We start from the raw sequence: 18,613 nt of genomic DNA, 5'->3' as shown, positions 1-18,613 counted from the left end.
GTCTTGTGTGAATTTACAAAGTCTTAATTGTCACTTACACCCTGTCATGTGACCTAAGGCAGGCTACAGGCACAGAGGGCTAAGAGCAGAAGAATGCAATTTTCTGAAAGTAGCATTTTCAAGCTTATAATGATAAATTGGACTTTACCATTAAATAGGGTTTATCATTGCAAGTTTATAGATACTAAACGTGACATATCTGCCACCTCTGTTTTAGGAATTGTTATCCTATGGGATGCATATGCCTAACAGTAGTGAAAAAATGAATTTAGGAGTTTTTTACTACTAGGACATGTAAAACTAAAACAGTGCATGTTCTACCTTTTAATTTCACGCCAGGCTGCCCTGTGGACTACATAGGGCCTATCTTAGGGTTGACGTATATGTAATAAAAGGGGAATGTAAGGCTCGGCAAGGGGTTTTAAGTGTCAAGTCGGCATTGGACATGTTTTAAAACGCCACTAAAGTGGATGGCACAATAAGTTCTGCTGGCTCACTGGTAGCATTTAATTTACAGGCCCTGGGTATATGGTATATGACTCTAAAAGGGACATACAATTAAATTAAATATTTATATTTGCCAATAAATGTTTTTTAAGGAGAGAGCACAGGCACTTTAGCACTGGTTAGCAGTGGTAAAGTACACAGAGACCTAAGCCCAGCAAGCAAAAATCCAACAAAGCGTTTTGGGTGACTGTGTAGAGAGGGCCATTTCCAAGAAGGACCAAAATGCAAAACAGTGGTCCGTAGTTGAATACCCAGAATGTAAACAACCATGTTCTAAAGGTAGGGATGTATTTTGTTAAGACCCATTCCTCTAACCTTGTAAGAAAGATTTTTTAAAATATTTTAGCTGTCATACCCAAAAGGCTTCTCAGCCTATAACTTGCTGTATTTCTACCATCACCTTTATTAAATACGGGTTTTATTATGAAGCCCCTCCAGGTCTTTGGGATAAATCCTCTTTCAGCTATCCATTGATACAGATGCACAGGTTCTCTGTCCACAAGTCCATATTTGTCTTTAAAACATTTGCTGGGATATTATCCAGTCCTGCAGCCCTGCTTAATTTAAACCCAACTATTGTATTCTTAATCTGCTCTTTTAAAATCATCTCTAAGTCTCTGAATCAGCTGTCTTATCATACCTCAGATCTGTTGTAGTAAGCTGGCCATAAGTTTTATTAATGTGCATTACCCACTCTTCTTCCGCTATCATATAAGTAGAGGACATAAGATGTGTGCCAGGTTTTTCTGAGATCCTCCCATCTGTATGACCTCCAACATTTAATTCAATTTTTTATAATAAAAACTTGTCTTTTTATTTTTAATTAAGGTCTTGTATTGCCTTAGCATCGCTCTGGCTTTGGTGGCTGCCTCCTCTAATGGACATTTCTTATAGAAAGACTGTAATTTCCTTAACTCTTTCTTACTCTTTTTATATTCATCATCCAACCATCCTCCTGTATATCTAGTTATATAATTAATCCTCATGTTACCCTCTGACCTTTAGAAGGTACAGAGGATTCTAACCACACAGTCCATTTAAGATACAAACATCTCCAGTATGTTGAAGAAATATTCAAATTGGTACCGGGCAGAGAGATGATTTGGAACTCACTGAGTTCCTTCAACTGTTTTCGGACCATCCCAGTGCTTAATCTATGGGACAAATCCATGGCTAGAGGTAACGCTTTTTCAGTTAATACTATTTCCCTTGGTGTTAAAGTCCCCTGTCAAACCCATTGATCACTCCTGTCATGATGTAATAATTTTAAGACCATTAAACATCCTAAACTTATTCCAAGGGGCAAAGATGTAATCAGTTGGATAGAGTTATGGACTAGCCCTAAAATTAGCACCTGCCGGGCTGTCAAACTCAGATCAACCAGTCAAACTTATAAGACAGTTCCTACCCAGGCAGTCCTAATACCCTTTAAATTACACTCTTTTGGCTCAATCAGAAAGTTTGCCTCTGGGATATTATGCATCACTGGGATATCATGTAATAGTTTATTCTAGAATAATCTATTTTAGTATTAAAATCACCTACGCTAATCACAACATCCTCAATTAATTCTGAGGACATCCATGATAATTTTGCTTCCAAACTTTACAAAAATTCGGGCAAGCTGGTCTTAGTTTCTTTGCCCAAATAAACATTTACTAAAAGTAACGTTTCCTCTTGCTTTTACTCTGTCAATATTTCAGTAACTGTAATGTGTGCCCACATACTTATAGATTCTGTCTTTCTTACTGTGTTTGCAATTCTAGTGGAGACTAATGTTAAAAGCCCCCTGCACAATCTGCCCTTGCCCTATGGATGTCCTGCTATACCTAGTGAAACAAAACCACTTACACTTGAGAACACTCTGAACCATGTCTTCTGTGGAAGGATAATCTGAAAGCCTTCTAGAGGAGTGTAAATTACCTGGCCTTACACACTGTTCATAACAGTGTATATGCCAAATTCAGAATTGTGTGCTCCTGGAGAGTTCTGTATCCTATGCCTGTAACCTTGACTTAACCATACGGTATTTTTTAACATATGAATTTAATTTACCATATTTATAAAGTGCAACACTTATCCCCCAGGGGATGTCGCAGAGCTAGATAGTTGCCAACCTATCCCACTAAGAGAACTCCCCGAACCCACTGCACCAAAAACACATACAGTCCATTAGCCCAGAAGGAACCATGTTTTTAATTCTTTCCTAAATCTAGTGTGATCCTTAATTAGCCAAATATTCAAAGGGAGGGAGTCCCACTGAGCAGCGGCCAAGTAAGAAAAAGCTCAGCCCCCTGATCTGGCCTTCCTTATTAGTTTGGTTTTCCCTCGGGTCAGGTTCTGAGTTCTCAGATCATGGGTGGGGTTGTAAAACTCCACTCTGGCTTGAAGGATCTCTGGAGCCGCATTGTGCAGGGCTTTGAGTTTGAAATCGTCTCTCTTCCACATAGGCATCCAATGTAAAGAAGATAAGCAAGCCAATGCAAAACCAAATCTGTATGCAGAGCCAAATCTGTCCATGTTAGCTTGGCTGCAGCATTTTGTATTGCCTGCAGCCTTGTGAAGAGGGAATCAGCCGTGCCCACAAATATGCCATTGCCATAATCCTGCCTAATCATTATGAGGGCTTGGACTATCGTTTTCTGCCATGCAATTGGGATCTATTTGAATAGCCTTGTCAAGAGTTTGAAAATGCCCAAACATTTGCCACATGTAGCTCTGACATGTTCTTACATGTTTTCCTGATCATCTCCCCTAATGACGCAGGCCCCAAGAGGCATCCCAAATCCCACAAATGAGCCCCACCATACACCAGGATCTCTGTTTTTTCAGCATTAAGCTTTAGGCACTGCTCTGTCATCCATCCCACTACATCAGTGAGGCATTCCCATAGATTGCAGTGGGTCTCACTATGGTTCTCCCCCAGTGATATCATCAGCTGGGTATCATCAGCATAGAAAGTGACCTCAAAGCCACAATTCCTGACGATTTTAGCCAGGCAAGCTACATAAACATTAAAAAGGGTGGGGCTCAGTGATGAGCCCTGGGGAACTCCACACTTTGATGTGAAGGGGTGAGATCTGCAAGCACTCAACTGCACTTTCTGTGTTCTGTTCTATAGGAAAGAACTTATCCACCTAAGAGCGTGGGAATGTAAGCCAATCTCGTGCAGATTGGCCATCAGAAAATTATGAGATACTGTATCGAAAGCTGCAGGCAGGTCAAGTAGGATCAGGGTAGCTGCCCCGCCCTGATCGATTACTGACCCGATAGCCTCCAACGAAGATAGCAGTGTAGACTCTGTGCTGTTATTAGCTCGAAGATCCATCAGAGTGGGATCCAGAAGCTTGTTAGCTTGTAAAAAAAAAAAAAAATTATAAAATTGATCAATTGCATATTCTCTAATTTTTCAAAACTTTTAGACATGTAGGGAAAGAGCGAGATAGGTCGATAGTTTGATAAAATCAACACACTAATGCCTGATTTTTTAGCTACAGGCAAATGTACAACTTCCTTCTAAATCTCTGGATAAGTTACTTCTGCCAGAGATCGATTAAAAATATGTGCAAGATAGGGGACTAGGATCAGAGTTAATTGAGCTTAAGTAAAAGGAGGGGCAGGGGTCAAATGGGGAGCCAGATTTGACTTCCATCATCAGCCGAGCAACCTGGTTTTCTGATACTAGTTCAAAGGATCCCAGCTGAGCCTTAGCATCTGGGTGGGGGGCTAAGAAAGCCTGTGCCGCCTCAGAACGAAGAGGCTGCTTCTCAAAGAACAAGTACATTTTTACAATTTTGTCTGTAAAAGAAAAATTACCCTTTTTCCTCACAGAAGGTCTCTGTATGTGGAATTGATTGAGAAAGGCAGATGGGCTGGGTGAGTTCCTTTACAATTTTGATTAATTCTTTCGAAGAGCTGCTATTCTCTTCAATTTGTTGGATAAAGTAGTCCTTCTTAGCTCTTTTTAGGACTTTCTATTATCTGTTTTGTTCTTCCTAAAATTTTATGTGCTTTATTATTTTTCTTGAGGACCCCGACCTTTGTTGAAGGTTTTTACATTTTCTTTTCATTGCTCAGTTCTACTGAGTACCATTTTTCTGAGGGGGAATCCCTCTTCAGTTTATTCACTTTAAGCAGAACACAAGCATCCAGAGAGTTTATAATAGCAGCATTAAGTAGTTCCATTTGAGAGATACAGTGGTGTCATTTGTCGTAAAAGTCAAGTGATTGGCAAATGTTTGCTCTGTTAGAATCTTCCACGATCTTTTGAGCTTTAAAGAGCATTTTCCTGATTAATTTTGTCACCAAGGAGTATGGCCAAAAACACAATCATCTGACCATGTGAGAGGAGTCACCTCCACAATTTTATTTGTCTCAGTATTAAAGAATAGGAGGTCTAATGTGCGTTCTGCTCTATGGGTTGGACCTGAAATCCATTGTTTAAGATGTAACATATCCATGTCATCCACCCATTGTTTGCATAATGCATCATTGTGGATTTCAAAGTGCATATTAAAATCGCCACTAAAAACATAATGGTCGTGTTTCATGCTTAGTTCCATTACACGAGTAAGAAGTTTTTCAATCCAATATGACTCATAGCCTATAGGTCGTTAAAGAACCATACCTCCTAAAAGCTAACTACTGAGTCTTTTGATTTAAATTCTAGTTCAGCAGAACAAATAAAAACATCTTTAAATATAATGGCCATGCCCCTCCACGATGGCTATCTCTATTGCACCGTAATATTTTGTAAGCTGATGGTATGGCTACTGAAATCTCCGGCAATGTGGATGCGTTAAGTCATGTTTCAGTAACTAAGGGAAGAGAAACCATTTCTTATATTAATGGTGCTCGAGCAACCCTCATATTTATGTCTATTGCAGGCACGGCTCCTCTGCTACGGCGTAGGAGCGTTATCCCCTCCCCCCTGCCAGCAGCAGCTGCTGCAATCCTTTTACTATAAAACGATAATAAACTATGTTTTGTTGTTGTTTTATAGTAAAAGAGGCGGCCACAGGCTATGACGGAGGATGAGTGCACAGCACACCCCCTCTGTGGGCATGTATGTTTGGCCGACCCTCTCAGGCTGGCCAAACACACATGCGCACAGAGACTTTCACTGTGCCTTTGGAGAGTTCTCGTTGGGCGCTCCGACCCCAACGCTGCTGTCATGCTGACAGCTGCATGACAGTAACGTTCAGATTGGTTGCATGGCAGGCTGGGAGCCTGTGCCCGCAGCTGCAGCAGAGGAGCGGTGCGGTGGTGGCAGCAGCAGCGGCGGCATGAAAGGTAAGTATATATATATTTTTTTTAAACATTTTTTTTATAATTCCCCCGCCATGCACCTCCTCCCCTCCCTCCACCCTGCATGCGCCGCTCGTCTATTGGTGACCACTATCCTCAAGTTCTCCTTAGTCTTGTTATTGTAACACGGCCCACAAAAGCTCCCATTACGTAAATGACTATAGGAGGGATTTCTTCTTGATTAAAACGGACTTGGCTTCCTGCCAGCCCTCCATGATGCCTCCCTGCCCCTGCTGTCTGACCGCTTTGTGGATGTATTACCAGATCTAGTGACACTGATAGCCTCAAGGAGTTCAACCCCCCCCCCTTCCTTACAAACTGTAACAGCTGTCACCAGAGAATGAAATCAACTTTAGTTACTGCTCTTCCATCATTATTTATCAGGAGCCCCATAATTTTTAGATCAGTAAATCCAATATCTGATAACTCAGGTATTTGGCTAAATAACAACAGAATCTTTGCTCTGTTTAAGGGTCGCAATTTTAGCTTTTTTACCTTTCCATAAAATATCGAACACCGAGGGATAATGGCCATAGTCCTCTTGTGACTGCTGAGGCAGCTTCAAGCCATTAATGTGTTTAGTATATGTCAGTGCTTTCGGCATTGTTTTCATACCTTCCTTTTTTTCCTGCTCAACTTGAGTTCCAACTTTTTACAGTAAAATTGGGGAGCAGCCGCAGTTTTAACTTTCTCTTTTAGTGCAGCCCCATCAAGGAGGCAAATAGCAATTCCAGATTGCTCTGCTGATAGTCTTTTGTCTCCTTTATGGTTCTAGCTATTACAACACCTGACGGGGTAACAATTTTTCCTCTAATTTTATTTGCTTCCTTTTCTGTAAGCCCAGGCGTTTTTCCTGCTGTGGTCTTCTGAAGTAAATCGAAGAATACTGGTGTCTTCGTCTAATCAGCATAGACTGGAAAGAAATCTATGCAAAACATTTCTCCTTTCCAGTCGTATCAGAAGTTCCCTTTTGAGCTGCGTTAGCTTCTCATATTTTAACCTGTTTCTTGGATAACGGCACGGTAGCCTCCGGAGATTTATTTAGCAGCCTCATGGAGTAGGCAGGCAAATATTAACTTTTTGTAATTCCGATTTTATACAGATGTGGAACTGCTGATATTTATTTATGACAACTAGGCCTTCCAATATACCGTTTAGGGTCCCTTGCAGAAGCAGGATTACATCCAGTGGGGCAGAGGAAGTTATTTGGTTTATATTTTCACCTACATTCAGTAACAATGGTAGAGTAACGTCTGCCTTGCTCTGCTTGTCCTGACATAAATCCTTATCTACTAGACTTTCTGACAACCCCAGCACTACCGAGTCTGTGCTCTCGGTCTAGAGTTTGAATTTAACAAGGTCTCCATAATTCTCTCTTGTACATAAGGCAAAGAGGATAGTCTTGGGACCAGGGAGCCTTCATATATGCCAAATGACCCTGCTAGGTCCACACTTTTCTGGACCCCAAGCTCACTACTTGTATTCACAGACTTATTAGATTGAGGGTTTGTTGTCTTGCATTACTATCTTTTGCTGCATAGAAATGTTTTGGTAAAACTCCCTTATTTGTTCCGATTACAAAGACTTGGGCCCCCTGTCTTTTGGGGGTGCATAAGTTAAACCCATTTCTGTACCATTAATTTGTTGGTTCCCAACAGGATCGCTCTTTCCTTGTTTAGAAGGGTTGCCTTTTCCCTTCACTTTATTGTCTGGATGGGTCTTATTAGACCTTAATTTATGCATGGTAATTTCGGAATTCTCCTTATTACTCCTTCTGTTATTGTAAAGGTCACGGCAACCGGGCTATTTACACAGGTAGCACTTGTGCACCACACTAACAACTGTCTTAGCACCGTCTTCACAGTCCATGCACTCTACAGAACTTTAAAGCTTATTAAGTAATAAATAATTTACCAGAGAGTCAGTCCACAAATTATCTATGAGGGAGTACAGACAGTATGAGCCTTTGCAATGCCCAAAGCCCTAGACCACAACACTCACCCAACTCCTTCAGAGTGGGCGAAGATAGAGGTGATGAGGGCTCTAGTGGAACCTTACAATATTATTCTTGCTGCTTCTTGCTCCTTACTCCATATCCTAGGTCTGAGCTGAGAGTGCTGTCTTCTACCCTCTTTGCTTGCTCCTCTGCAGTAATCACAGCAACTGCAAAGATCCATTGGGCTCGAGGCAAATAAAAAAGCGTCCCCAGGGGCACGAACGGCACAGGCCTAATAACAGCTACTGTGGTGCACCTCGAGGACAGCAGGTGCCTAGTGCTCTTTCCCAACTTCAGGGCCCACTCCTCTGCCAGGCGGCTGCACCACTGGGACTCTGGCCGCAAGGATACAGACACACCATATTCTGTCCATGCCTTAGGTAGCTGAGTAATCCGATCCCCCAATGCGGGCCGGCTTTTCCCTCCCACTCTGCGGCCTCCTTCAATGCGCTGGAAGTCTCTTCCCCATCACCCCTTGTGCACCTCTGGTAGCATGGCTCTGCGCAGCTCCTATATTCCGATTAGCAGGTTCTGAAGAGATACGGTCTTGGGTTTGAACTCCGTGTACTTTGTCCCCGAGGACACTAAGGGCTTTAGGACTGAGTAGTATCTGTTTCTCCTGGTAGAGACCTTTCAAATGGTCACTATTGCTCTAGTCTTGGCAGTGATGTTGATTGCATACTGTGAATCTGCAATTTGCATTCTTCCACATGTTCTTTAAATGTGTTGACAAAAAAGGCCACCCAATATTCCACAGGAATATTGTTTCAGACCTAACCTAAAGGGCAAACAATTTCAATTATTTGAAAACATTTAAGCATGTTCACATGTAACACTGAATATTCATTTACAAACGGCTTTATGATAAAAGTAAGCATATTTGACACATAAGAAGGCACTTTATGCGAGATGAATTTATTCCAGGTAAATTATAAATAAAAGACCTAGAAGGATGCACAAACGTTTGGGGGAAAAAAAGCATTGCAAAATCATATAACAACATATCAAAAAACATGACTTCAAAGAAAGTGGGGGAAGCATAGTTAAAGGAAACACACCTTCTGTCAGAAGATGCACAGGCTAAAATCTCTATCATACTCACTGCAATTTTAGTTCTCAGCTTACTCTGAGACAAAGGGGAGTGTCCGTATTATTTGAATAGGAAATTTCATGAAAAAAATGAAAAATTTAGGGGCAAGGAAAGGAGAAATATTATTGGTCAGTGATACAGTTGAGGATTGGTGCGTGACTTTGGCATGCATCTTTGCTCCGATGATAGTAAAGTGCAATTCTATGCTGATTTATTCCCTTGCATATCAAAATTTGCGGATCATCAGTTGCTGAGGGGAGCAGTGGGGACTTAACACTCTACTTGAACCAACATAAATACTGCACAGGGTGTGGCATGAGAACTAATATGCACCCCCCCCCTTCCTTGGTAAAGTGAATAGAAGATTTATTTCTCATAGAAGCCTGGATGGTTCACCATAATAATGACATGCACTACACTTTTTACTCAAAGATAGTTATGGCCTCATCTAAAATTTACCTCTTTCTCATTCAACTCAAAGCTATATACTGGATAGTATCTTCTAAGAAGGGGTTCACATGATAAATATACCGAATTAGTTCAAACTAGAGGGGAGTTGGAAGGGATTTTGACAGGTGTAAGAGCTAGACAAACGCTTGGAACTAAGCAGCTGTACCATGAGAGAGGATGAAAAGCTTACTGGCTTCTAGCTCATAAACTGAGAATGTAGCAAACTTGCAATACCATCAAATGCCCAAGGAATGAAGAAGGAAACATTTTAAATGCCAGCACAGATGTAGTTGGGGAGTTTTTCAACTTCTTTGCTCATTTATACTGCTTAGAAGCAATATATGACAACAAATAAGTTGAGTACCTGGAGGACATAAATAACCCACAACTTGATTTAAAAAAAAAACATAAGATCAGTTAGAAGAACTAATTACCTCAGGGAAAGTCAGACGTAATCAAACACCTACTCTTTAACAAAGCCCCACACCAGGTGGATTCACAGTTTCTTTTTCCAAAACATTTAAAGACATTCTCAGCAAACTCCTGTCAAAGGTATTCATGACTTTTTTGACCTTTCAAGAAGAGATAGAAACAGTAATGGAATCAGAGACAGTTTTGCTTCTCACACCAGGAAAAAACCCTGCCGCTCCTATTGACTCATTTCCCTCCTCAATATGCATTCTACATTATATGCAAAAGTATTTGCAACTAGCCTTGAAAACGTATGTCCAAGGTTAATTCATGTGGACCAATCAGGCATTATTAAAGACAGATAATATACACTTTGAGTTGTATCTTGCAGAAGTAGCAACGCAAAGTAAAGTCCACTTTGATCCTTCTCTTGCTTGACTCAGGAATGGTGTTAGAAATTGCGTTTCTGGTTGGAGAGGTATCCACCCTATCCAAGTAGGAACCACAATTGTAGTCAGGGTAAGTCACAAACACACCCTAGATTGAACTGTGCTCACCCATCTTTACTTTGGCACTTAATAGTCAGGCTTAACTTAAGAGGCAATGTGTACATTATTTGTGCAACACCACAAACAGTAAAACAGTGAATATACCACACACAAAAAATCCACACCAGGTTAGGTAAATAGAGCTTAATTTAATAAATAAAACAAGACCAAAACAACAAAGCCTCAATAAGTAGAAGTTGAGATGATTTTTTTAAAGAACAAAAGTAAAATAGCGCTTAGAAGCCATAAGCGCTTAAATGGGATATATGGACATTTCCTGATTGGGACAAAGTCAAAAGTTCAGGCTGCATATAGGGCCCCCCTTGGGCCCGCTGAACAAAAGTGCCTTCATCCAGGATGCGTTGTCAAAGATGCGAGGTGCAGCCGAAACGATGCATCAGTGTCGAGCAACGGAGCAAACAAGGTGGTTCGATTTTCTCCACGACACTGGGTTGGCACCACTGGGCAGGGCAATCCTTGCAGCAAACAAAGTTCAGTCGAAGTCTTGTGTGTCCCTGAGACTTCAGAAAACAGGAGACCAGTCAGTTGACCCTTGGAGTCATTCTGTGTTCTGGGTTGTAGAGATTTAGGTCCAATCCTTCTCACTCCCAGCCAAGAGGGCAGCAGGTCAGCTCAACAAATCAGGAGTCCAGCAGAATGGCAGCCCTTGTAGCAGCACAGCAGTCCTTCTTAGTAGAGTATCCGCATGTCCAGAAGAGTAGTGAGGTAGTTGTGTCTGAGGTCCAGTACTTATACCCAGTTGTGCTTTTTAAGTGGTTGTGACTTCATAGAAGGGTATTTGAAGTGCACAGAGGTCCTTCCTTCCTGCTCTGGCTCCAGACTCACTACAAGGGTGCATGCCAGTGCAGGACACTGACCATTCAGGTGTGTCAGCCCCTCTCTCCCATCCTGTCCAAGCTGGCCCATCAGGATGTTGATGGCCTATCAGTCAAACCTACGCTCCCTTTGTGTGTGACTGTCTGTAGGGAATGCACAGGTCCAGCTGACACTCCTCCCCAGACATGTATTGGAGACAGACAGTAGGCAAAAATGGCTAAACTAAGAAAATGGCAACTTTCTAAAAGTGCCATTTTGAGGACTGCGTTATTTAAAGCTTAAAAGTACATGTCCTGCCTTTTACATACTTTCCTCCCTGCCCTATGGGTCATATAGAGCCTATTTTAGGGGTTACTTAAATGTATAAAAAGGGAAGGGTTAGGCCTGGCAAAAGGTTTAACTTGCCAAGTCATCATGGCAGTTTAAAACCGCACACACAGGCTCTCCAATGCAGGCTTGAGACATGGTTAAGGGGCTACTTAGATGGGAGGCACAATCAGTGCTGCAAGCCCACTAGTTGAATGTGATTTACAGGCCCTGGTCAAATATAGTGCACTTTACTAAGGACTTATGAGTAAATTAAATGTACCAATAGGGTATGAGCCAATGTTACTATGTTTAAGAGGAGAGAGCACAAGCACTTTAGCACTGCTTAGCAGTATTAAAGTGCACAGAGTCATAAAACCAGCAAAAGCGAGGTTGGAAAATGGAGGGAGGCAGGTAAAACGTTGGAGGAAGATCACCCAAATGCTGTCAGGGCTAACAAATAGCTTTTGATAGGATAGATTAGAGATTCCTATGCATAATGTTCAAAAGTATGGACTTGGTTCCCATGCACTGCACAGCTATCTAGCCACACTGCTCATCGGACATAGTTCTTAAATTAATTCAGGCTGAATATCTGCGGCTCACACTCTTGGATCACATCCCAATCCACTAATGGTCACTTTGTCATTGTGAGCACCACTCTGCATGGCACCTGTCCACTGAAGAATTGAGGGATGGGGTGATTCATGCACAGATAGAATAATTGATTGCCCAGTACTTTACAGAGAATGGTTCCCACCATTAGAAAGTACATTGCATCAAACATCCAGAATTGATACTGGGACAGTAACTCACCAGATCATCTAAGTCTATAAGGCTTATTTTGATCAGAGGGAGGATTTGTGCTGCTTCGCAAAAGGGAACATGCTGGTGCAGTAGTAGACGTCTGTCCAGGTAGAAAGAGCAATTGCTTTTGAGGAGAGAGATTTGATAAGAGAGATGACCAGTATGGTTGTGCCATACAATGAAGATCTGAGGGATTGTATGGTATTGACCAGTCCTTCATTGGCAGGAGTTCAAATGGCTCCTGGATGGATTGTAGTGAAAAAAAAATCTGGGAAGTCTTGGTCTTTTTTGTCTTCAAAAATATGTTTTAAATGAGAATAACACTGGAATTAGGACCAAGTGCACCAAATAGTGTTTGCAAAATATATCTTTCAAAATAATTTTTTATGTGATAATGTCTGACCATTCATTAATCTGGTTGGAGTCCTGTGATTTAGTGTCAGAATAAAATAAACAAAAACCGTTTTAATGTCAGCATGTTGTATTAACCTTCGAGTACTGGAAATTGTGAAAAACCTGAACGTATTAACTGCGGCACAGTATTTTTTGCCTACTGAAAAATGCCACCACTGCACCATTAAAACAAAAAGTAGAAGTCTGTATTCCCTGTTCAGCTACAGTTCTGTATCCAGTCTTGCCCCCCCACGAATACCCTGAAAATGGCAGGCCCACAAGTCAAATTTAAAATACCATGAAAGTTGTATTAAATATTTTATGTTTCAGTAAACTAAGATTTCCTTTGTGCAGCTGCTGATGCCCAAACAAGCAGCGCACGCTCTGTTTTTTCTGATGGGACGCTGATGTCACAGACACAGCTCCAAGAGTACATTGTGGTTGAAAACTGGATGAATCCCCACAGTTTCCTGCAGAGAACAGAAGGTAAACAAACTTATTTCTGAATTTTCCAGCATATATTTTGACTTGATGATGCTTACTTGCGGTTATTAATAACAATTGGTTAAATATGATTTTCAGGGGAGCCTAATCATTTTAGGAATGATGTATATTATTGCCCTTTTATGCTTCAAGGGGTGGACAAACCATTGTTTAATGACTAAAAGCAGAAAATGGGAGAAGCTGTTTACTCTGATGTTCTCTAGAAAAGATGTATTTCCAATGATCTGCTGTGCACTGCTCAGTTCTCCTCTGACACTATATTGAGACGTTTCATCTTGACATCTAGGTAGAATCTTTGGTATGCATATATACTTAAGAATTAGAAACACCCATTTTTTGTCTACAATGATTTGAAGCAAAAGCTGCGATTCATAGGCAAATCTAATGGCAATGGTCATTTAAAGGATGCTTTTGCCAGCCCAAGATGTCTTAATGTTCATCAATTCATATACCTTTTACGCTTGGATTTAGGAAGCTTGAGAAGTGGTTAATACTAAACAATATCAATGATACAGAGGGTAAATGAAATATAAGGAACTATTCATGAAATGTGCTATAAAACATAGTCACATTCATAGTCAATGCATTACTCAATCATCTGCAGCTTTAAAAGGTTCAGTAGCATTTTTCAGTGCCCCACTACTAATGCCCTTTTTAGAAATAAAATGTTGCCATATAAAATAACACGTATGAGAAATGTTTGGACTTTTCATAGTCCTTTTCAGGCTGCCTTGAGTCCTCCATCCTTCTTCCCACTCATTTCTCCCAGAAAGGTAACGTCTTGCCTTCACAATCATATCTCCTTCTCCAAGTATAGCTCCTTACATCAATGAGGAAACTTGCACTCCTGTTCATAGTGGTCAGACTTGAAATACATGACCCAGCTAATATCCTTTTTCCTGCGTTTTTCATGTTCTGTGGTACCATTTGCGGAAACACAGGGACGTGCCAAAGTTTTCTCTTCACTGTCAGATAAGTTACCTGTCAAGGAACAATCTCCTAAGGGATCTTACCATACAAAACCACAAAAAATGGCAAGAGATGTAGAAGTCATCTTCTTCCTCAAGGAAAGTTTCACTGCTGTTCCCCAATGTGCACTCAAGATCAGATAAGATCACAACACTAAAAGGTCAAGCATCCAACCCTGCGCAGGTTCAGGCCTTCAGACTGGGTGGGCTGAAACTGTCCAGGGTGACTCCTATAACCTCTGGGCCTTTCCACAATGAAGAGCATGTTCCTGTGGACTTGCCAACTGCAACAGCCTTGACCTCCATTCTTTTCCTCCATAGGCTCTGACCCTGGGATCCAAGAAGTTATGCCTGCCAAGGCATCCTCTGCTCTTTGATCAAAGCCTCCTTTGTCGCTGATGCAGACATAGCTCTCAAAGTCATTGATGTAGGAAGATATTTGTTATATTTCTAGAGAGAAAGTTAAGGAAAACTTCACAGATTTTCTCTGCCTGGGTAGTGGAGCTGTTGCGCTCTGACTCTGATGCCTTTGCTATGCTGGATAAAGACTGTGGCTGCATAGACGATGTGGAGGCTGATAGCCTCCTTCCCGACCATAATATTAATGCTGGCATATATTTGGGCTTAACAAATGCAAGTGGTCTGGTCACTTCACAAGAAGGAAACATCCTTCACCCCTCTGGCCTTGCTTGTTTACCCATTTGCAGCTGTGGTATGAAAAGCACCTATAGCTCTGGAAATAACCTTGTCCTCTGAAGAGGTTTTGACTGAGATCTTCCCACCCTCCTCCTGCTCTGTGTCAGAGGCCTTGTTTCCAGTGAATCAGTGCTTCTTACATCCTTCTTATATCCTGTCATGGCTGCATGGGTAAAATGCTTTTCAGGCTCATCAGTCGACAGATAGCCTGATGTCATAAGTCTACTCTGGGTGACCACCTCCCCTCCCCCCCCCCCCCCCCCCAACCATTTTTTAACCTCTCTCCATCCTGTAAGTCTGGTAGTCCAAATGTTATCCTTTAATTTGAACGTGTATGATTTTCCTATAGCTTCTCTGAATAGCTTGATAACTTGCTTCAGTAGGCTGAAAAATCTTCTCATCTGATAGACTTCTGGCTGCAGATTCCTTACCTTAGAATTTCCATGCGTCAGATTGGAATCCAGATGTTTTGCTGAGCAATACCCTTGAGCGCGCCGTTGGATGGTATTGTTTGAATCCGCGTGGTGTCGTCCGCATCATTGTAGCCGTCTTTGACGTCACGGTCTCCTGTTAGGCACCACCCAGGCACATGTATGTCAGTTCTTTTCTTTCTGCACTGATTAAAGCGCAGATCCGGAATCGATGTACCCTCTTGCCTTTTTTTTTTTTTTTTAGAGGCCTTTTTTTCAACTTTTTATTGAAGATTTTTGTTGTCTGTGTGAAGGATGACATCTAAGAAGACAGGGTTCAAGCCTTGTGGCGCCTGCCACTGCACCATGTCGGTGACGGACCCCCATAAGTTATGTCTTTGGTGTGTAGACCGAGATTACAACTCAGTCGTGTTCCGACTGCTGGGCCATGGCTCCAAAAGCTTTAAGGGAGCGGTACTGAAGCTCATGGCAGCCGGGCAGTTGACATCAGCTGGCGTGACTCCTCGGATGTCACTGTCCTGGTCGAGGAGGAGGTCGCGGGACCGTTCCAGGAATCCAAGTTCTCTTCATCCCTCTTGAGGTCCTCTGGGCACAAGAAGAAGACGTCCAAGCGGACTTTGACTTCACCTCGCCTGTCGGAGGACGAGGCAAGCCAGGAACGTCGACGTTCCAGGCACACTTCAGCTGAGCCATTGCCCGAGCTGACTTCAAGCCTCCTCCCCTTTCTGGGAGTCGGAGCGGCCCCTTCTCAACTTAGTTTTATGAGGCCTTGCGCCTTCGGGGACCAATGGGGTCTCTTGGCTCCGATATAGGATCCAGAACAACGTCGAGTACAGAGAGTTGGCCTCCTCCGGCATCGCTTCTGACGTCGACACTCCTGGCGCCACAGGAACCCACCAGTGGCGCAAGCCCCATCCTTATATCCGATGATTTGGAGAGAGTCTTATTGGAGCACCTGGACTATCATGAGGAGTTTGGAGAGCCCAGTGGACTGGACACCTCTCCAGATACTGGCATGCTGTCACCTCCTACTGTTGCTACGGAGGAGGGAGCTTCACATGCTATGGTAATGTGTAGGGAAGCTGAGGTTCTGGACCTAGATCTGCCTACAGTGACGGCCAGGACTAACCTCCTGACTGATGTGATTCAGCTGGGGGTTTTCACAGCGGAACCAATGTTACTCTTTAATGACGCTCTCACAGATGTGGTGCTGGGGACATGGTCCAAACCCAGCACAGGGGCTCCTGTAAATAGAACAGTTGGCTGCTGCCATCCCCCAGCTCCAGGTGATCCTACCTTCCTCACACAACACCCCACCCTGAAGAGCTTGGTAGCCCAAGCCTCCTTTTCTCATAGTGCTTTCCCTTCCACTCCCCCGGATAGGGAATCCAAGAGGCTGGTCCAGCTTGGAAAAAAGATTTTTTCTTCCTCCAGCCTGGTATTGAGGTCAGTAAACACCTCATGCCTATTGGGCCTTTGTTTCCCTTACTTTAGGGGATAAAGTGGCACAGGTGCTGCCTCATGTCTTGGAGGGTGTGCGGGACACTCTCTCACAAGCAAAGACAGGAGAGATGCAGCCAAGTTTACTTACTATCAGATGTGGTTTGGACACGACTGACTCGCTGGGGAGAGCGATTTCGTCGACAGTGGCCTTTCGTCGCCACGCCTGGCTTCGTACATCTGGCTTTCGGGGGATGTCCAGGCAAACCTTAGGGACATGCCCTTCAGTGGATCCCACCTATTTGGTGAAAAGGCAGACTCTGCGCTGGAGCTCTTCAAGGACTCCCGGGCTACGGCCAAGTTCTTGGGTCTCGCAGCAACTCCTCGCCAACAGTCTGTCTTTCGCCCCATTCGAGTCTTAGGAAGGGGTGGGGTACCATGCCATCCAGAGACCAGCCAACATCCTCCGTCAGGTCAACATCCTGTGCGGGGACGAGATTGTGATACCTTCAGACCCAGGGAGTCTGGCCAGAAGTCATCCACCACCCAGCCCCCCCTCCTACACAGCGCCCAAGTCCTCCTAGTGTGAGTCTGCAAGACCATATGCGACCAGTTGGAGGGAGGATTACATTTCATTTCCCTCACTGGCGATCCATAACATTGGACAAATGGGTCTTGCAGATCATCCATAAGAGCTATTTCCTCCCCTTCCAGTCTTTCCCTCCCTCTATGCCTCCGTTAAAAGAACGGCTGATGGAGGATCACATAGTCTTGCTCCGCGAGGAAGTACCAACTCTCTTCGCCAAGGGAGCCGTAGAAAGGGTCCCGATGTCAGATGTTGGCAGTGGTTGTTATTCCCGCTACTTTCTGATACCCAAAAAGAACAGGGGTCTTCGACCTATTCTAGATTTGCTGGATGTCAATCTCTTACTCAAAAAGGAGAAATTCAGATTGTTCACTCTGGCTTAGGTCTTCTCTGCCCTGGATTTCGGTGAGACTGGATGGTAGCGTTGGACTTGCAGGATGTGTATTTTCACATCCCCATCCTGCCTGCACACAGGCGTTACTTGCGGTTCAAGGTGGGCCACGAGCAGTTTACTGTGCTCCCTTCCGGTCTCACCAGTGCCCCTCGGGTGTTCACCAAAGTGATGGCAGTGGTAACAGCTCATCTCCTCAGGTTAGGGGTTTCAGTTTTCCCTTACCTCGACGACTGGCTGTTGAAGGCTTCTTTGCCCCAGGCTGTCGTCACCCACCTTCTGACAACGGTGAACCACCTGCATTTGCTTGGGTTCACTATAAACGTGCCAAAGTCACACCTGACTCCCTCTCAGATGCTCCCTTTCGACAGAGCTGTTCTGGACACAGTGCAGTTTCTGACTTATCCTCCCAAGCAGTGATTCCAGGATATTCAGGTTATGATTCTGATGTTTTGCCCTCTATCCTGGATTTCGATGAGGCATACTCTGAGGCTGTTGGGTCTCATGGCCTCCTACATCCTGTTAGTCAAATATGCTAGGTGACATATGAGGGCTCTGCAGTGGGACTTGAAGTTCCAATGGGCACACCATCAGGGGAATCTCACTGACACGGTTCAGATCTCGGAGGGAACTGCAAAAGATCTGCCATTGTGGCAGTGAACTGCAATTGGGTCAGAGGCAGACGCCTCTCCCTTCACCAACCAGATCTCACAGTAGGAACAGATGCGTCACTTCTGGGATGGGGCAGCCATCTGGGAGAGGTGGAGATCAGTGGCCTCTGGTCTCCAGTGGAATCTGGACTCCATATCAACTTACAGGAGCTGCAGGTGAACCGACTGGCATTGAAAGCATTGCTTCCTATTGTAAAAGGGAAGATGGTGCATGTGTTCACAGACAACAACACCGCAGTGTAGTACTGCAACAAACAGGGCGGTGTGGGATCGT

At 43.4% G+C, this 18,613-nt stretch overlaps 1 protein-coding gene across 9 annotated transcripts in view; it reads left to right on the top strand.

Annotated features, from left to right (window-relative positions):
* Nucleotides 1-18,613, top strand: part of ENOX2 (ecto-NOX disulfide-thiol exchanger 2) — a 1,066,406-nt gene that overhangs the window by 754,769 nt on the left and 293,024 nt on the right. For 5 of the 9 annotated variants that reach the window (XM_069214117.1, XM_069214108.1, XM_069214133.1 and 2 more), the window contains one exon: nucleotides 13,007-13,138. The exons of the other annotated variants lie outside the window; for them this stretch is intronic. In XM_069214117.1, coding sequence (XP_069070218.1) covers nucleotides 13,007-13,138 — 132 coding nt within the window. The remainder of the gene's footprint in view (nucleotides 1-13,006; nucleotides 13,139-18,613) is intronic. 9 annotated transcript variants of the gene reach the window in all.

This window comes from Pleurodeles waltl, chromosome 2_1 (assembly GCF_031143425.1).
Source record: "Pleurodeles waltl isolate 20211129_DDA chromosome 2_1, aPleWal1.hap1.20221129, whole genome shotgun sequence".
Lineage (NCBI taxonomy): Eukaryota > Metazoa > Chordata > Amphibia > Caudata > Salamandridae > Pleurodeles > Pleurodeles waltl.
The sequence above is the reverse complement of the archived record's forward strand: the minus strand, read 5'-3'. Positions and strand labels throughout refer to the sequence as shown.